At 53.6% G+C, this 19,483-nt stretch overlaps 1 protein-coding gene and 1 long non-coding RNA gene across 2 annotated transcripts in view; one reads left to right on the top strand and one right to left on the bottom strand.

The window, feature by feature from the left end:
* Positions 1-19,483, bottom strand: part of Stab1 (stabilin 1) — a 33,060-nt gene that overhangs the window by 205 nt on the left and 13,372 nt on the right. The window contains 48 exon segments of the mRNA XM_052733668.1: positions 88-204; positions 284-430; positions 516-620; positions 695-844; positions 918-1,037; positions 1,132-1,241; positions 1,330-1,495; positions 1,580-1,713; positions 1,799-1,943; positions 2,044-2,237; positions 2,322-2,429; positions 2,588-2,692; positions 2,771-2,920; positions 3,523-3,549; positions 3,552-3,723; positions 3,816-3,872; positions 3,976-4,125; positions 4,216-4,302; positions 4,374-4,550; positions 5,767-5,826; positions 5,917-6,057; positions 6,531-6,677; positions 6,779-6,856; positions 7,051-7,098; positions 7,410-7,532; positions 7,778-7,852; positions 7,954-8,027; positions 8,227-8,352; positions 8,459-8,535; positions 8,616-8,661; positions 8,748-8,843; positions 8,955-9,150; positions 9,679-9,762; positions 10,103-10,159; positions 10,744-10,872; positions 11,095-11,226; positions 11,350-11,448; positions 11,573-11,671; positions 11,750-11,827; positions 12,064-12,175; positions 12,366-12,496; positions 12,619-12,666; positions 12,800-12,895; positions 13,555-13,650; positions 15,420-15,578; positions 15,701-15,794; positions 15,898-16,084; positions 16,718-16,829. Coding sequence (XP_052589628.1) covers positions 88-204; positions 284-430; positions 516-620; positions 695-844; positions 918-1,037; positions 1,132-1,241; positions 1,330-1,495; positions 1,580-1,713; positions 1,799-1,943; positions 2,044-2,237; positions 2,322-2,429; positions 2,588-2,692; positions 2,771-2,920; positions 3,523-3,549; positions 3,552-3,723; positions 3,816-3,872; positions 3,976-4,125; positions 4,216-4,302; positions 4,374-4,550; positions 5,767-5,826; positions 5,917-6,057; positions 6,531-6,677; positions 6,779-6,856; positions 7,051-7,098; positions 7,410-7,532; positions 7,778-7,852; positions 7,954-8,027; positions 8,227-8,352; positions 8,459-8,535; positions 8,616-8,661; positions 8,748-8,843; positions 8,955-9,150; positions 9,679-9,762; positions 10,103-10,159; positions 10,744-10,872; positions 11,095-11,226; positions 11,350-11,448; positions 11,573-11,671; positions 11,750-11,827; positions 12,064-12,175; positions 12,366-12,496; positions 12,619-12,666; positions 12,800-12,895; positions 13,555-13,650; positions 15,420-15,578; positions 15,701-15,794; positions 15,898-16,084; positions 16,718-16,829 — 5,421 coding nt within the window.
* LOC128107605 (uncharacterized) lies at positions 12,800-15,047 on the top strand. The gene is made up of 3 exons (XR_008217156.1): positions 12,800-12,904; positions 13,711-13,892; positions 14,146-15,047. It is a non-coding gene; the product is annotated as an uncharacterized LOC128107605 (long non-coding RNA).

Genomic DNA, 19,483 nt, shown 5'->3' with positions numbered 1-19,483 from the left:
AGAGGGAGGCAGGGTGCAGCCAAGCAAGGCTAAGCCCGGGGCCTGCCCCCGCCACCCCTCCAGCCACACTTCCCACCCCATACTCACATCAAAGGGCTCACAAAAGACATCACTGCTGCCAAAGACAGGGTTGGGGACAGAAACCAGGGTTGGGCTGGTCCCTTCTTGCCATGGGGAGAAGTCATCATCGGCATTATCTTCTGCCTGGAAGAGGAGTTGACTGGTAAGGCCCCCAAACAAGACAGAAGGAGCCTGTCCCCACATACCCCCAGCCCCTCATCACCTGGAAGGCAGAGAAGCCAAAGCCTGTGGGCCTGCCTCGGGCACGCAGGTAGAGGGCTCCAGCTACCAATCCCAGCAGTGTTCCAGAGGCCACCACAACCCCCATGCTTAGTGCTACAGGTTGAGGCTTGGGTCCCAGCACTGGCCTCTGTAAAGCACAAAGAGGGTGTCAAGGACCAGGCCAGAGATATCCCCTCACCCTGAGGCTCTGTCTCCCACTTCCGCAGACTCACAGACTGGGGAGGCGTGAGCAGGGGGCTGGCCAGAGCGTGGATGATGCCATTGAAAGCCAAGATATCCCAGACGATGATGTGGCTAACCACAACTGCCCCAGGGGCCTGCAGAGAAACTAGTCAGGTCCGGCAGCTAAGCAAGGGCTGAGCCAGGAGGGTGTCAGTAAGGCCAGACTCACCAGAGGGGCCATCGAACTGTTGTCAGAGCCTACATCTCTCACGAAGAGGCTAAGTCCTGAGTGGGCAGGAAGCAATGTCCCCTGGCTGGCATTGGCACTCAGAAAGGTGGCATTGGAAGCGTGGAGCTCTAGGTCCAGGCCACTCAGTGTCTAGGAGCAGAGTAAGATCCGTTGGGTTGGGCCCCCCGGAGAGAGCCAACTGTACCCAAGCCCCTGCTGTTACCATATTGTCCACAAAGCCTTCGTTGACAGGAACAAAGAGTGTCTTGTAGGAGAGCTCGTTGTTCAAGAAGTCCAGGAAATCCAGACCTCGCTGGGTGGCGTTGGCATAGCCCAGCAGCAGCTGGGGGGGTGAGGAGACGGGGTTGTGGGCAAGCTCCCTCCTTGGGGATCCCAACAGCCTACATTCCCACTTCCGAGGCTAGACCCCTGCACACCCCATAGAAGGTGGAGAAGTTGGCAGTGGCAGCCAGGACATCGAGCAGCTTCCCGTTGCATGTACTGATCCCGTCACCCACGAAGCCAACCCGACACTGGCAAGCCACGTCTGCAGGGAAAGGCAGGTCAGAAGCTTAGGCTGCCTGGGGAGGAGACCGGGGGGTGGGAGTGGGCAGAGGTCAGTGGAGTGGACGTACCTTGCACGCGGTAACAGTAGGCATCCCAGCGCTCCGAAAGGTTCTTGCGGACACCGTGGCTAATCACCCCTACACGGTTATTGCCACAGTCTGCCGCTGGGAAGACGACAGGGTGGGCAGCAGAGCCATTGGCCAACCAGCCCACGAAGCAGATGTGAAAGCCCAGCTGTGGGGGCAGGAGGGGATGCTGAGACCAAAGCCCAACTCAATGGGCTTCCATAGGCTTAGCTCCCACCCGAGCCCTGGGCACCTGCTGGGCAGCAGAGAGTTGAGGGAGTGAAGCAAGGACCGCGCCCTGTTCCTCACATGCTTCCTTGGCCTCTGAGAAGGTCAAGCCATAAGGGCCACTGGTGGCCTGGATGTGGAAGACACCAGCTCGTTTTTCTGCAGGAAGAAGGGAGGATAGATAGTCAATAGGACAGTGACCAGGGATAGTGCAGTGGGTTGTGGGGTCGGTAAGGAAGCACACCCTGGAAATGCAGGTCAGTGCACAAAGCATCTGGGTGGCAGGGTGATGCCTCGCCCATGCACCGGTCCACAGGCGGTTCAAGCTCCGCCAGACATTGCAGTCCGTCACCCACGTAGCCTACGTGGCATTCGCATCGCCGTGTGTTCTGCGGGCAGAGAGAGCAGTGGATCTCTCATGAAGACTGGAAGAGTGGGCCTGTGGGGCCTCCGCACCCAGACTGCTCGACTCCCCGGGGACCTGCTTACCGGGCCAGTGTTGAGGCAGTCAGCATGCTCACTGCAGCCTCCACGGTGGCCATCCAGGCAGGGGTTGCGAGCTCGGCAGCTCCAACCATCACCCTCATAGTCGGGCAGACAGGTACAGTTGACCACTGTCCCCACCTGGCTGCAGTTGGCATGCTCACTACAGCCACCGTGCCCCTTCTGGCACAGATCTGCCGCTGGGGGCGAGGAAAGAATGGTTGAGCCAGATGTCTAGAGTGGGTCCAGGGCTTCCTACCTGCAAATCCCGGCCTTCTGCTTACCTGTGCACACACGGCCATCCCCTTCATAGCCCAGATTGCACTCACAGCTGTTGCCCACACGGCACATGGCCTGGGTTGCACAGGGTGGGGTACACACAGGCCGCAACTCTGTCCCCAGGACCCAGCCCATATGACCAGGTCAGTAGCTGTCCTCCTAGCCACTGCCTCTCCCACCCACCTTAGGGGCCTCCACCCGAGTGTGCAGCTAGGGCATGTCCCGGTGTGCGTACATGTGCCGCAGGGGTCCAAGCGGAAGCGCTACTCACCCAGCTGTACTTCACAGCGTGGCCCAGTCCAGCCTTCGTCGCAGAAGCAGGAGCCAGAGCCCCCAAGGCCTTCATCACAACGTCCATGTGGGGTACAGCGGCAAGCTGGGGAGAGGGGCAAGTTGACACACGGGACAAAGGAAGTAGGGCAAGATAGAATGGGACAGGGCAGAGATGACCCACCTTGGCACTGGGGTCCAAAGGCACCTGGGGCACAGAGTTCACAGGCTGTCCCAGCAAAACCCGAACGGCAGCTACACTGTCCACTTCCACTCATACCATCCTGGCATACACCGTGGTCACTGCAGGGGCTTTTGGGGCCACCGGGACAAGCTAGGGAATAGTGTAGAAGTGTAACGGGACCAGAGGCTCTCGTGGTCAAACCCACACCCCCTCATCCCAGGCTCTGCCCTCTGTTCCCCTAATGAGTGCCAGCCAAGGCTCTTCAAGGAGCGTCAGTTCAGTCACGGCCTCACACCGCTGAGACCCACCACTCTGAAACCCAGAGAACACCCAGACCCTCCAGAACTCCACACCAGATTATGAAGCTTCTGTATACCACTTCTTTTTTTTTTTTTTTTTTTTTTAGACAGGGTTTCTCTGTGTAGCTTTGCGCCTTTCCTGGAACTCGCTTTGTAGACCAGGCTGGCCTCGGACTCGCAGAGATCCACCTGCCTCTGCCGCCCAAGTGCTGGATTAAAGGCGTGTGCCACCACCGCCTGACAAACTATTTTCTTTCTTTTTTTTTTTTTTTTTTTTTTTTGATCTGAGGCTCAAACCCAGGGCCTTGCGCTTGCTAGGCAAGTGCTCTACCACTGAGCTAAATCCCCAGCCCCCAAAATCCTTTCTTAAGGGCAACGGCCAGAGCTTTGTCTTGGGCCAGCTTGGGGGCTGGAGGAGGCGGTCAGCTTGTCTGTAACCCCCAGAATGCTTACCTTGGCAGTCAATGCCGTAGTGACCAGGCAGCAGCTGGGCTTCCAGGTGACAGTGACACAGTTGCGGTGGCAGCCCCGACCCAGGCGTTGGGGGTGGTTCCAAAATCCAGGCCGTAGCCAGGCGCCACTGCGCACCGTGGCGGCGTGCAGCGGGGATGTCCAGAACTTGGTGTAATCACGCCAGCAGATCTTGGGGCTGCCCTGGGTCAAAGGGAGTCAGGCCACAGGCCAGCCTGAGCTTGATGATGCTCTCTGCCTCACCCCAACCCTCAACTCAGCCTCCAGCCCCTTACCTGCTCCTGTGAGCGCTGAGGACAGGGTGGTTCCAGCCCACAGACGCTGCAAGTCTTCTGGAGGGGATGGAGGCCAACACTGTGGGGTCAGGTGGATGGACAGGACAGGACAGGTGGGCTGGACCCCTGCCATGCACCTGTGGCCTGTGGCCTTCCTCACCATTTGAAGTGTCTGGGTCTCAAAACGATCACAGCGGGCACCAAGGCCGGGCGGCTCCAGCAGCTGGTCAATGCCATACGCCAGGCCACCTTCAAAGGGTAAGTGCCGTTGCACAATGTGGGTGTTATCTTCACCTACCATGAGCTCACCCTAAAGGGGAAGATGTTGGGGTCATGGGTGCTGCGGCCCCTCACTGGCCTGTACCTGTTTTCCTCAACCAAGCCCTCTCCCCAGACTCACAGGCCGGGCACGGCTGCAGGAGAAAGAGATGGTGTTTCCGTGCATGGTTCGGAGTTGGCCCAGGTTAGGTAGGTCAGATGCCAAGGCCTAAATAAATGGAGACATGGTTGGAGCTGGGCATGCAGGCAACAGGGGCCGAAGATTGGGTCTGTACCCACCTCAATGTTGCGAATCACGTGGCCCCGAAGAATGGCTGCCAGTTTGTCACGGTGGTCCTCATGGTAGAGCCAGTTCTGCCGTTCAGGAGGCAGGGCTCGCAGGGCGGCATCTGTGGGCCACAGCATAGTGAAGGGACGATGGGATGCATCTTGGAGCATGGGCAGAAGACCAGCCACCTGTGGGGTTGGAGCGAAGGGGTGGCAGTTGGAGGTGAGGCTGGACCCCAGAAGCCAGAAAGAAGATCCAGAGAAACCCAGCCCAGGTAACTAGCCACGCTTATCTGCAACCATCCTGGGCAGACAGTCATTCCCTCCTCTGCAGGGAAGAGGTCCCAAGAACACAGCAGATGCCTTAAATTATAGTGACCCATACATATGAACCATTTGTATGTAAACTATACACATACTGCTTTCCTATACCTGTGATAAAGCATTTAGAAACTAGGTATAGTAAGGGATGAACAACAGCCAGGAGGTGGCAGCACACACCTTTAATCCCAGCACTCGGAGGCAGAGGCAGGTGGATCTCTGAGTTCGAGGTCAGCCTGGTCTACAGAGTGAGTTCTAGGATAGCCAGGGCTACAGAGAGAAACCCTGTCTTGGGGGGGGCAGACAATAAAAACACTTGTAACTATATAGCATAATAAAAGTTATTTAAAATGTGAGCTATTTCTAGGGCTTTTCAACTTAATTTTTTTTAAAGATTTATTAATTTATTATGCATACACTGTTCTGCCTGCATGTATGCCTGCAGGCCAGAAGAGGGCACCAGATCTCATTATAGATAGTTATGAGCCACCCTGTGGTTACTGGGAATTGAACTTGGGACCTCTGGAAGAGCAGCCAGTGCTTTTAACCTCTGAACCATCTCTTCAGCACCTCAATTTAATATTTTTATTATACTTAACTGGTTGGCTTTTGTTTTGGTGTGTGCGTGCGTGCGTGCGTGTGTGTGTGTGTGTGTGTGTGTGTGTGTGTGTGTGTGTGTCTGTGTCTGTGTGTGGAACATGGGAGGAGGGGCATGCCTGCCACTGCTCACATGGAGACCCTACAGGAGCCGGATCTCTCCTGCTGCGTGGGTCCCAGGGATCAAACTCGGGTTGTCAGGCATGGTAGCAATCACTGTCACCCGTTGAGCCATCTGGCCAACATGGTTGAATATAAAATTGAAATTGTAGGTAGGGGAGCTATTGTTGATGGGCACGCTTGCAGGGGTAAGTTTCCACACACCTTGGCTGCACACTTCCTCATGTTTACCCACACTGGGAGGCTCTTACATTGTACGAGGAAACTCACACAGACACATTCATTCCCAGAAAGAGGTAAGCATCCACACACACACTGCTGCGCGCATGCGCACACACTGGCGGACCCACATTCGTGAGCGCAGTACCGTCACTAGGCGGCTGAAGATCTTGTAACCGAAGCTTTCAGCAGCGGTGGTGACATTTCTCTGCGGAAGAGCACGCATGAACCATGTGGTCAGGCAGGAAGAGAGGATCCCCGCCTGCTAACCCAGTCCCAGGCTCTTGCCCCGCCATACCCGAGGGACTGGGACAGCATCAGCCTCCGAGTGTAGTACATCTGGCGGCAGCAGAACACGGTCAATGAAGTGCAGGACACCGTTTACTGCCTCGTAGTCACTGCTTACCACCCGAGCAAAGTCATTGAGATAAATGCTGCCCTGTGGGAGGAACACGGTTGCATGGGGCCAAAGCTGAGGTTGAATGGAGTTGGTCAGTAGGGCGCTTGAAGCTATGGGGTGTGCCCGGGCCGGGGCAGGGCTTGAGGTGAGGAGAGATTTTTGGTAGACAGTCCTGGGCTTTGCACTGAGGTAGGAGGTGAGTTGGTCAAGGGCAGAATCACCATGAGAAGCCTGCACAAGGCACCGACTAGGTCTGGCATTGTGGGAGCACGGTGCCGGTGTTAGCTTGGCTTGGGAGTCCCGGCTTGGGGCAGGCCAGTGTTAATGGGTAGGGCCCAGAACTATCCTCTGGGCCAGACTCGTCTCTCTCTCTCATTTTGGATCCAGGCTGAGTATTAAAGGAAGTGGAGGCAGGGCCCAGGGACAGGTTTGAAGGGAGCTGAGCTGGGGGCCGAATCCTCGCCCTGAAGGAAGACCCGACAGCCAGTAGGACCAACAGTGTGAGATCTCACCTCCCTCTCACTGAAACGCAGCGTGTGCCCAGACAGTGCGGTGGCGTATCCCTGCTCCAGCAGCTCTTGGCTCCCCAACTGCCGGCAGCCAACCACATGGTAGCGAAACACAAGCTGGCGATGGGCGCGTATCCTAGCCAGTTCATCCTAGCGGAGTCACGAAGATGGGGGAGCCAATGATTGTCACCTCTGCCCATGCAGTGGCTGGGGCACTCACCTCTCTCCAGACTTCTCCCAGGGCCGTGTACCTGGGACATGTTGCTCATTAAATCAGTGCTCGGCACAAAGACGGTGAAAGGCCCATCACCCTTGAGCTCCTTGTATTCCTGGGGAGGCAGGGCACAGCTTGAGTGGAAGAGGAACAACCTGGGACCAAGTTGAACTTCTGAGGATCCTCTGGGAAAAGCTGAAATTCTGAGGGTCCGAGGCCAGCCAACCCCCTCAACCAGATGGGCACACAGAGGTCCAGAGCCGGTTGGAATTTGCCCAGCGGGTCACAGAGGCCTAGGCTGGTACTCACCAGGAGGTTGAGGCTGAAGAATGAGGCATACTTGTTCCGTAGGAGCTCCTGGGGGAGCAAAGGTTAGCTCAGATTTGGGGTGGCCCCCCCCCATCCGGGGGCTGGTGCCTGTCCCAGCACCGGCAGCCCGAGGTCTGGCCAAAGCAGAGATGAAAGGAAAGCCACGGAGGGTTCTGAGCTGAGGCCAGGATTATTTTCATGTGAGGCAGATGAGGTTTTAGCCCAGGAAGAATCAGGGGTCAGATTCAGGGTCATGACCAAGGATCAGAATTGAATCTGGGGGTCTTAGCCAAGATTGCAGCTAGCTCAGGTTGGGGCATAGCCACGACCAAGTCTGGGTCAGACTTGGGAATCATTACCAGCACAACTCGTCCATGACAGGTGATACCGTCTCCCACAGTGTGACTTGGGTTACAAGTACAGGTCCTCTGCCCATCCCCAGTGCTTCTGCACACAGCGTAAGGACTGCAGCCTCCATTGTTCTGAGAGTAGGAGAGGAAGCTGTGGTGGTGTCCCGCCACCTCAGAAAGACCAGCCTTAGAGGTGATCCCTCAAGGTCCCTGCTCAAATTTTCTTTCTCCTGTTGAGCCAGACTTGAGCTAGGGGTGAGTGAGGCCCTGGGGCCATCCTGGGGGTAAAGAAAACTGCTTCTCGCCTCAGTTCCCTTCCCTTGACAAACGTGCCGTGCCGGGATGTGAGGGTCTAACCTGGGATATGAGGGTCTAACCTGGGAGCAGGGGTCCAGAAGCTTGCAAGTGTGGATGCCATCACCAGCGTAGCCTTCACGGCAGCTGCAGGAGACCTGTCACAAATCCTGATCACTGTGGCTGCAAGGAACCCTGAATGAAAAGGCCATCCCAGACCTAGTCTAAACAGAGGCTCCAGTCAAGCCTGCCAACTGACCTGCCGGGGGCCTGTGGGGATACATTCAGCATGAACATGGCAGCCCCCATGGTGGACGAGACAGCTGTTTATTTCTAGAGGAAGAGACACCGAGATGAGGAACAGCCCCGAGGACCCCTCCATTCATCTGTCCACCTGCAACTCCAGGTGTCCATCTCCTCCCTCTTTGGGCCCCACGTCACCACATACCCTGTGTGCACTCAGACCTTCTCAGTCTGACTCAGGTGACTAGAAAGGCCTACCCTCCCGTGTGCCTATCTTGGGGCACCTCACCCTGGCACAGCTCCCCGTCGCCTGTGTAGCCATCCTGACAGGTACACGTCCGCTGCCCAGGAGCCACCTTGGTGCAGTTGGCATAGGGTGAGCAGCCCCCGTGGCCCGAAGCACATGGGTCCACCTCTAGGGATAGACGTGAGAAACAAGCAGGAGATAAAGGTTAGAGGGTAGATGGGACAGCCACCCCAAGTATTCCAGAGTGGGGCCCAGGGCGTCCAATCTGGCCAACCTGAGCAATAACTGCCGTTGCCTGAATATCCCGCAGCACAGACACAGGCAGGGATTCCGGCGGAGTCCTGTACACAGCTAGGAGGGATGGCAGCCATTTAACCCGTGTCTGCCCTGTCCTGCCCACAGTCACCCCACCATAGGTTGGCCTCACTCACTTGGCATTGGGATCGCACTTCTTGGGACACTGGGGATCGATGATTTCTGGGAGGAGACAGAAGGTTCTGGTGATTCAGACCAGAATCGTTCCCCTATTGTCCCGTGCCCCTAGCCCTCTGGGACCTACTTACTCTGGTCACAGCGGAGACCCTGCCAACCCACGTTGCAGACACAGCTTCCATTCCCTCGAAGGCCCTCCTGGCACAGCCCGTGGTCACAGTCACATACTGGAAGTGGGACAATAAGGGACACGAGTTACTTTCCTGCTCTTCATGGTATAGTGACCCCAGTCTGTTCTCCTTCCCAGGGGCCACCATCCTACTCCATGCAGACCTCACCTCCAGAACAGCTGGGCCCATAGCGGCCCAGCTCACACATCTCACAGGCTGTTCCATGGAAGCCCTCTTGGCAGCGGCATTCCCCGTTGCCCAGGAACCTGTCTTGGCACTGCCCATGGCCCGAGCACACTCCACCTAGACCCCCCGGGCATGGCTCACATAGTGTGCCAAAGAAGCCCGGGCAGCAGTCGGGCACCTGTAAGGGGCAGGGGAATGGGAAGGGAAGGAGAGAGGCCCAGCACAGGCCAGGATGGGTGTCACTAGCCAGAAAGAGATGGTTACATCTCAGGGCCACAGAGCAGAGCAAATCGGAAGCACAGACCCAGGGAGGGTAGAGCAGAGCCCTCAGGGGATGTGGAGGATGCCTTCCACAGCCCTCCCCTGGTGGGGGGGGGGGGGGCTCAAACAAGGAGAGCTGCAACTGCATGGATTGCACAGGACAGACAGGGAAGCCTCATCACTGCTGCTGGGTTTGGTTAACGGTGCCAGGTCTGGGATGCGACCCTGGATCTCTCCTATCCCCATTGCCCAGGGGTTAGACACCAAACCAACAGCAGCCCTCTGATTTTGGACATTCCTAAGACCCTTGCTTTGCTGTCTTTGCTGGAGGCTCAACACCTCTGCCCTTGAAATTCAGTCTCAACGCTTCCCCGGGGCCTACTCTGCTCTCCTCCTCCCCTGGGCAAAGCGGCAAAGCCTTGGTGGGGAACACCTCAGAGCAAACCTGGATCTTCTTGGCACATGTGTAGGAACAGCCCCGGGAGAAAGAAAAGCCAGATCTGTAGACACAGCTCTTTCTAGGTGTGTCCTAGAATCGGAGACACGTAGGAAGGGTCATCTGGTGGCTTGGGTGGGGACAGGGTTGTGCATGGGAGACACACAACAGTGTTAGAGGTGTCAGAGTGAGGTTGACAAGTGTGAGGAGGACAGAAGGGAGAGGGGGAGGCCAGGACAAACGGGCCTGACGAGGGGATGGCACAGGGACTGGCCTAGGGCGACAATGAGTTCCTCTGAGCAGACCACGTCTGGGGTTCAGCCTTAACTGCGAGCTGCAGCTGCCCATCCCGGGCCAGGTCCCAGCGGGTCTGGACCTGGGGGGTTAGTGGGGACACTGAAGTAAGTACAGGGCTGTGCTGAGCCCAGCGTACCTGCAGCTGGAAGCCTTGGGTGCAGCGGAATTTCCGGGTACAGTTTATGCATTTCTCCTGGAGAAGAAGGGCAGGGCGTCAGTTGATCCAGGACAAGGCCGGCCAAGTGTTCCTTCCTGCCACCTAGACCAAGCAGCAGCTGCTGCTCCGGGTTTTGTTTTTGTTCGTTTTTGAAACAGCGCCTCACTCTGTAGGTCTGACTGGCCTCAAGCTCAAGAAGAGATCTGCTTACCTCAGCCTCTAGAGTTCTGGGATTAAAGGCATGTGTCACCACGCCCAGTTGTAGCTGCTGATATATGTGTGTGTGTGTGTGTGTGTGTGTGTGTGTGTGTGTGTGTGTATGTATATGTATATATGCGCGCACACATATACATATATAATGTATATGTATGGTGTATATAATATATATGCACACACACATATATACATATGTATTTTTAATATTTTATGTATGACTGCTCTGCATGCCAGAAGAGGGCATCAGATCCTGTTATAGGTGGTTCTGAGCCACCATGTGGTTGCTGGGAATTGAACTCAGGACCTCTGGAAGAACAGCCAGTCAGTGCTCTTAACTGCTGAGCCATCTCTCCAGCCCTCACAGCTGCTGATCCTTAACACCCCTCCAGGCCCCAACTTCTTACCCGAAGAGCTTCTGCATGGCTGTGCAGGCAGCGGCTGGAGCCCACTGTCAAGATCCCCGACAGGCCAAAGAGGGAGCAGCCAGGAGCCTCCAGAAAGGGCCCCTCCAGGGGCATGTGGTTTACCTCAGGCTGGGAAGGAGGGCAGAAGGCTGAGTCTACCTACCCACTCCCACCACCCTCACTCTTAGAGGCAACAGGATAAGAACACACTCGAGGACTGGGGGGACCTCCAAGGATGGGAGCTAAGTCTTCCCGGAGCAGAGGCTGGAGTCTCCTTGGTGGGGAAGTTTCAAAGGCAAGTCCCAAGAGCAGAGTTCCTGGGAAGGGTCTCCTAATCCCTGCCCTTCAAACCTGGCCACTGTGATTGTAGAAGACCAGCCAGTGGGCGGGACCCAGAAGGGAGTTCCGGTGTCCTCCTTTGCGTAGGACCTCCACAGTGAGTGCCTCCCCAAGGATCACATGATGTCGGACTGTGTCTATGTCCTGCCAAGGAGGAGTCACTTCAGGGTTTCCAAGACTCTCGAGGGCCCTGGGTATCATGCCATCCCCACCATGTCCCCGTGTCTTGGCTTAGGAGGCTTATCCTGCCCATCCCCAAGGCCTCACCAAGATACTGCTGTTGCCCTGGGTCTCCAGAGAGTGGTTTGTGGGCACAAAGATGGTATAGGCTTTGGCAGCCTCAATTTGGGCCACGAGTTTGTGGTGCTAGGGATAGAGACAGGGGGGCAAGGTAGAAAGATGAGCAGGCAGTCCTCAGTCCCAATGCAGGGAGCCAGCCAGTCCCCGGCATCCTCCAGGAACTCACTCCCCTTGAATGAGCCTCCTTTACCTTTAGCTGCTCCCGGAAGAGGTGGAAGGCGGGCACCCTATCTAGTTGCTGTAGCAACCCTGGCCCAGTCTGCACAGCACCTCTTGGAGGCAGCAAGACCTGGCATAGAGCAGGAGGGGCTGTCAGTCCATCATTCCTGGTCCAGGAAGTTCCCCGCACTCCCTTCTCCTGCTATACCTGGCTAATGATGTGTAGAATGCCATTGGTAGCAAGGAGGTCGGTTACATCCACACTGACGTTCTGCACCCAGATTTTCTGGAAGGCAGCAGAAGAGCTCACTCTAGTTGGCCACTGATACATGGTGTGAGAGATATCCCACCGGGCTTGCAGCCTCGGTCTCCACCAGATGGGTGCATAAACCCCCACCAGTCCCCACAAGAGAGGGCAGAGTTACAGGCGCCAGCACACACAGCTTCTAATGAGACAACTGTGTGTCCTATGTTAGTCTCTGAAGCAGCCCTGGGCTGATTGCTCCAGAGTTCAGCTCTTACCCCACTGACGTTATGTATCTGCCAGCGTGTCGTGGGGCTCAGTGTGGCTACTTGTTGTCCACTTAACCGGGCTAGCTCCTCCTCTGAGAAGGCACCCTGGAGAAAATGGGCCCTAAGGGGAACAGTTCAGGGGGCATTGAACCAGATTAGTGTGACCTACAAAGAACCTTGAGTCTGGGTTCTCCCCACTTGTGTAGATACATGGTAAACAAAGAACCAGATCCTCTCAGCCCTGTCTGGGAAGGGTCCAAGGTTCCACCCAGAATCCCCTCCATGACCCAGGCCCTTCCCAGCTGTCCCACCTGACCAGTTCGGGCAGCATTTTTGGCTGCAGCCAGAAGGCCTGGTCCTCGGGGCTCAGCCTCCGGATGGCCGACTCAGAAGGTACCAGGGCTGTGACGTTGCTGTCAGCAGGGAGAACGACACTTGAATTCTGCACACAGCGAGTGGGGGCAGGGAGATGAAGGTGACTCTTGGAGCGCTAGGTAGCATTCCTGTATCCAGGAAGGCTTTGTAGACACGCGCCCAACCCTAGCATTCTGCCCCGTCCCTTACCTTGAACCACTGCGAGAAGGCGGAGAAGTGGGCATTTGCCTCCAGTTCCTAAGGGGCAGGAAAAGAAGGCTGAGGGCATAGACCTAAGGACAAGCTGAAGTCCCCAATCACCCCCTTCCCCACAGGTACGTGGGAGGACAGCACAGACTTAGGGAGGAGAACAAGCCTGTGCACCACCTACCTGGAGGATGTCTCCATAGCAACTAAAGCCATCACCGCCAAAATGAGGGGGGCATGTGCAAACCCGCTGGCCTCCCCCAACTGCCCGGCAAGTAGCCTGGTAGGGGTAAGGAACAGACAGTTAGGACCTCCATTCATCACCCAAACAACAGCTGGACACTAGCTGGTCTCATCTTCTTCTCTTGTTATCACCGCCCCCCACCCCTTCGCCTGTGCGGGGGGGGGGGGGGGCCTGAGTCCTTCTATACCCCTCTCCAGCTATCCTGTCTGTGTTCACAAAGCCCATTCAGTAGGCCTGCTCCCCAGGACCGCAGAGCCCTGGGCATGGGGATCATCCCACCAGTCGTAACTAGGGGCTTGGGGAGCCAGTCCTATAGAGCAACAAAGATAACCCTAGCCTGCAGGAGCCTGAGCCTTTGAAAGCAGGAGAGGCAAGGCCTGAGGAGTGTCTGGGAAAGGTAGAGATGCCATAGGGTAGGAGGGCAGAGGGAAGTCAAGACACAGCAAGGAGCTTTCCAGGACCAGAGGAATAAGGAACGGAGTGGGGGGGAGGCAGTGAGAGGGACCGGGCAGGCTGGGAGGCTCTTGGAGGTGCTATGGCCTTAATAAAGCAGCACAGGGGCTTTATCCTGTTGTAGAGTGGTGATGAGAATTGGGATTTAGAAAGACACAAGTGCTAAGGACAGACATGCCCAGCTGCAGCAGGCCCTCCCCTGAGAGCCTCCCCAGAGGCTCGAAGCCTTTGTGCCCTCTTACCAGGCCATGGCAGCCACCATTGCCTACCCGACAGGGGTCGATGGGGCTGCACTGGTAGCCGTCTCCAGCGAAGCCCAGCTTACATGTGCATCGACTCTGGGGAGGGAGGCAAGGGAACAGAGTTTGACTTTCCCCATCTCTTCCTTGGCTCCCCAGGAGATCTGCCCATACCTCAGATGAGCTCTTGCTATCTTGCCCTTGGAGATCTGTGCTCCGGAGCCCCAAGGGGAAACCAGCTCTCAGGGTAAGGCTGGTCAAGAGATGGCCCTGACTGGAAGCTTCCATGGAGACTCAGCACCACCCTGTACTCAGAGCCCTGTCAAGGCCTTTGGCTCGAGGTCAGTGTCTTGCGGCAAATGGGCAGGGGTTGGCCAAGGCCAGCCCCAGGAAGGGCACTGGAATCCCACCTCCTTCTCGGTCATCCAGTCAGCTGTTATAGTCTCTTCCCCTAATGGACATGCCTTTGTGCTTGTCTACACTGCAAATCAGCACAAGTGGGACCCTCACCCCCATCTCAATTGTTGGGGGGCATCTACACCTAAGCATTCAAAGCCTCAGTTCTGAGTTTTCTTTCTCTCTTTCCTTTCACAGGCTCTTGTTACACAGCCCAGGCTGGTCTTGAATGTGAGAGCCCCGCTTCTGCCTCCTGAGTGCTCCCCAGCTCCTGGATGGGGTTCAGATTTCAGTCTGATTTATTGACAACACTCCACAGACTGCTGGCCCAGAGGCCGTCACAGAATTGAGAGGACAGGGCCAGGAAGAGGGTGACTCTGAACCAGTCAACCTAGCCTCCTATTGGTACCATAGATATTCTTCTAAAATATGTATGTATACAAAATTGTTTTATGTCTATGGGTGTTTTACCTACATGTGTGTGTATACCATGTGCATTCCTGACCATCATAAATCATCATATTCATAAATTACTCATCACCATCATAAATTATGTAACCCCTCAATCTTACAGATTCTTACTTCTAAAACTCCTGTGGAGGCCTGAAAAGGACTCTGGATTCCCAGAGACTAGAGTTACAGACCATTGTGAGCTGCCATGTGGGTGCTGGGAACCAAACCTGGGTTCTTAGAGCAGCCAGAACTCTTAACTGTTAAGCCATCTCTCCAGCCCTGATTTATTTATGCTTAATTTTTATATATGGGTTTTTGCCTGCATTATGTCTGTGCACTACATGCATGCAATGTCTTCAGGGGCCAGATGAAGGCATTGGATCCTCTGGAACTGGAGTTACACAGTTGTGAGCTGCCACGTGGATATTAGAACCTAACCCAGATCCTCTGCAAGAGCGCCAAGTGCTCTTAACCACAGAGCCATCTCTCCAGCCCCACCTTAGATGTTTTTTTGTTTTGAAACAGGGTCTATTCTGTATCTCTGACTGTTCTGGAATTCACTATGCATACCAAGCTGGCCTCAAACTCATAGAGGTCTGTCTCCCTCTGCCCCCTGAATCCTGGGATTAAAGGCATGTGCCACCGTGCTTGGCCCATGTTAGAGATTCTTAGACACTTGTCAGAACTCGGGTTCATGAACCTCAAAATGCTTTAAGATCCCGCAACAAGTATTTGAGACTAGACTGTGACATTCCAGAGATAGATTACTGTGGATCTACAGATTTAGGACCTCTAGAGGCAGGGTTTCCCCTTACATGCTTAGTATCACACTCCCCAAGTCTTGGAGAGAGCTTGCCCTATAACAGGTGCTGGGTTACACATAGGAACCCAGGGAGCACATGAGTACCAGGGTGTATGACTTCATCTGCATCTGTGGGTCCAGACTCTGAGCTTAGAGTAGATGTTCCTGAAGTTAGATTGGGTGGAGGCAAGTCCCCAGCTATCCTTCTGCTCCTTACCTGTCCAGGGCCCACGTAGCTGCAGAGAGCATCCGCATGACAGCCACCTCGAGTGTCCAGCCCACATTCATCAATGGCCACACAGATGCGGCCATCCCCACTCCAGCCTTTGTGGCAAATGCAGCGGTGGGTGCCCAGGTCTCCAGGGACACATTCGGCCTGTGTGGGTCAGGGATGAGTGACTCAGGGGTACAGAGCCATGGGTGGAGGCCAAGGAGCCCCATCCTGTGTCTGGGTCAGAACATTAGTAAAAAGGTAAGGGAGGGGAGAGAGGAACTAACATTCTCTGAGCAGCCACCACGGTCTGGGTGTGAGCAGGGATTGCTGCGTGTGCAGGAGAAGCCATCACCTTCAAAACCATCAAGGCAGACACACCTAGAGTAGGGAAAGAGGACCCCGTGAGCCTGGATAAGAGGCTGGAGAATGAGCAAACCAACATGTAATTACGACAGGACACAAAGGAAGCCAGAGTCCTCACCTGGCCTCACCCTCCTGACTAACGCAGCGAGCATGTTGGTGGCAGAGCTGGGCCAACCCTCTGGATGCACAGCTTCCCATGGACTCATTGCAGAAACGCCCCTGGAAGCCAGGGGCACAAGTGCCACTCTGGCACACTCCTCCACTGCCAGGACGGTTGTCACACAGGCCATGGACACAGCCACAGTCTATGGGGGGGGGGAATGAGAACAGAGAAATTGGGCAGCAAGTAGGGCTTGTTGGAAGCCAAGATTGGGTTGCAAAGTAAGGGGCTGGGAATGGAGTGGCTATAATAGACTTGACTTTATGTTATTTGACTCTATATTAGGGTCCCTAAATCATAGATCATTCAAACTCAAAGAGCAGATAAGTAAACTATGAGGCAGGCCATTTATTTGTTTTGTTTTTGTTTTTTTGAGACAGGGTTTCTCTATGTAGCTGTGGCTGTCCTAGAACTCACTCTGTAGACCAGGCTGGCCTTGAACTCACAGATCTACCTGCCTCTGCCTCCAGAGTGCTGGGGTTAAAGGCGTGTGCCACCATGCTCAGCTTTGAATTTTTAGTCACGTCATTCTAGCTACTGTCTCTAATCCCACTATCAGAAAGTCTCCAATGTGTCTTGCTTAAATCTTGCTTGCTTTAGATTGAAGAACAGTTTTCTTCTGGTGAAAAACATCCGTTACTGTTCTCCAACTGGCACTGCTCCCTGTGGCCACCATTCCTCTTAGGGCCCTGTTCCTTCTCGGGAGGCCCTCGTCACAGTTTCTACATTAAGAGCTTCTCTCTCTCTCTGGGAGGTGGCCCAGGCCACCATCACTCACCTTCCTGGCACCGCTCGCCATGCTTGTTTGGGTTGGAGCAGATATGGCAGGCAATACCCTTGTAGTCTGGAAAGCAGAGGCAGGCCCCATTGCCCTGGACCCCATCGCTGCACTGGAAGATGGCAGGCATAAAGATCAGTCATGGACATGGTCCCCACATCCCCTCCTGCTGTGGATTACGCTCATTGTTAATAAAAACTGATTGGCCGAGAGCAGGGCAAGACAAGATTCGGTGAGACAGCCTGACACAGAGAATGATGGGAGGAGGAAGGGTGGAGTCAGGGGAGCAGGATGTGTAGAAAATGAGGTAACAAGCCATGAGTCACGTGGCAAAGTGTAAATAAGAAATATGGGTTGTTGTTCGAATCTTAGACGGTCTTTTAATAAAAAAACAAAAACCCAGAGCCAAATATCAGGGTGAAAGCTGAAAGGTCAGAGAAGCAGAACAGCCAGCAACTATCAGAAAGTCTCCAATATGTCTTGCTTAAATCCTGCTTGCTTTAGGGTGCCTCAGCCTAAAGAGAGTGAGTTCCTGTTTCCTCATACCTTATATACCTTTCTCTGCCCTGCCATATTACTTCCTCGGATTAAAAGTGTGTTTCCAAAGCAAAGGCATGAGATCTCAAGTGCTTGGATTAAAGGTGTGGGCCACCACTGCCAGCTCTCTTTCTCTCCTATACTGGATCAATCTCTTGTAGCCCAGTGTGGCCTTGAACTCACAGAGATCTAGATGGATCTCTGCCTTCCAAGTGATAGGATTAAAGGTGTGTGCCACCACTGCCTGACCTCTGTCTAATCTAGTGGCTGGCTCTGTCCTCTGATCCTCAGGCAAGTTTATTATTTATCACCACAATGGGTTAAATTAAATGTAAGAGCCAGTTAGTAATAAGCCTGAGCTATTGGCCGAGCATTTATAATTCACATTCAGCCTCTGAGCTGGTTATTTGGGACTGGGTGGTTGGGACAGGAAATGTCCATTTACATATGGCCCCCCAACGTGGGGGCCAAAATTTCCACATAAAACCTAACAGAGCTTATAAAAGAATACTAGACACACAAGAATGGAGTCAAGTATGATTTCTTGGTAGCTGTCTCTTCTTCAGTGGGCTCTGTTTGCTGGTGATGAGCAGAGGCATGGCTCCTTTAAGAGATGGCTTCCAGACTTGCTAGTGGCTCTTTTAAGAGGTCCTACTACCAAATGCTTACATGGTGTTTTTGAGCAGCTAGTGGCACACTACTCAGTGGCAGCATAGACCCAGAAACCTCCCAGAGTTGGGGTGGTAAACATGGCTCCCAGAGCTGAAATTACCATGTCTTCTCTGCCATGAGACTAGGCTCTCAGGGAACTGAGGAGGAGCCAGTGCCAGACGCCATGATCTAAGTTACACAGCAGACAGAAGAGGTTACAGGTGAGCAGTAAGGACAGATTCAGACAAAAAGAGCCTCTAAACAGGTCACAGTGTGTTTAAAAAATATGCATAGGCTTGAGAGAGAGAAAGAGAAGAAAAGGAATATATACAGTCTTAAATTAAAAAATATAGTTTTAAAATAAAGTCCTTAAAAAAGGAGCCGGGCGGTGGTGGCGCGCGCCTTTAATCCCAGCACTCGGGAGGCAGAGCCAGGCGGATCTCTGTGAGTTCGAGGCCAGCCTGGGCTACCAAGTGAGTTCCAGGAAAGGCGCAAAGCTACACAGAGAAACCCTGTCTCGAAAAACCAAAAAAAAAAAAAAAAAAAGGAATAGAGTAATTAAAAAATAATAAGCCACATAAAGATGGGAAAAACACAGAGAGTCTGGATACTGTGTGTTATTGTTTTGTCTTTAAATTTTTTTTTTTTTTTTTTTTTTTTTTGGTTTTTCGAGACAGGGTTTCTCTGTGTAGCTTTGCGCCTTTCCTGGAACTCACTTGGTAGTCCAGGCTGGCCTCGAACTCACAGAGATCCGCCTGGCTCTGCCTCCTGAGTGCTGGGATTAAAGGCGTGCGCCACCACCGCCCGGCTGTCTTTAAATTTTTTGATCGCTAATGAACAAATGATAACTGCTGAGAGACATTTGATTATGATAGCTCCTAGATTAAACCAACCTATATATTTAAAAAATATCTTGACTTCAAAATTTAAGTCAAAAGATATGTTACTTTGGAAAAGAGGTTCTGCTTTTATTTCCACAGGAAATGAGAGGCTCTGGATTCATTCTGGGTTAAGAAAAATCAGGTTTGATCAAGGAAGACCCCCTGAAAATCTCCAATGGGAACAGATGGCCCAGATGATCCCACATTTCAGAGCACCTCCGTTGCAGTTTCCTCTGAGTTCTACATCCAGAAGAGCTTCAAGGCTGCTGGCTGAGATGATCCAGCCACACAGAGTACTCCAGTCAGGACCATAATCCTAAATGTTCTCAGGGTCCCCCAAAGGTTACCAGTGCCCCCAATCAACAGAAAATAGTCTACAGAACTATACCTATATTCCCAAAAATAAATTATGGATAGTTGTCATTGTTTAGGGGGTTGGTTACAAGTTGTTATTGGAAATGATCAGAAAAAAAGCTGAACAAAGGAGATTAGATTCAGGGATCTCATTGTAAAAAGAAAAGGGGGGGATATAGAAATAATAGGATAAAAGGATAGATTATTGAATCTACTTTTAAACTAAAAAAGCAACCCCTAGTCTTAAATATTTTACATTGGTATGGATTTTGGTTTATTGATGCAAATTTAAAGTTAATTTTGTTATACTATATGTATGTTTCTACTCTTGTTTGGGGTATTG

Source organism: Peromyscus californicus, unplaced genomic scaffold, assembly GCF_007827085.1.
Source record: "Peromyscus californicus insignis strain IS unplaced genomic scaffold, ASM782708v3 Scaffold_12__1_contigs__length_115047231, whole genome shotgun sequence".
Taxonomy (NCBI): domain Eukaryota; kingdom Metazoa; phylum Chordata; class Mammalia; order Rodentia; family Cricetidae; genus Peromyscus; species Peromyscus californicus.
Note: the sequence above shows the minus strand (reverse complement) of the source record. Positions and strands in the feature narration are given on the sequence as shown.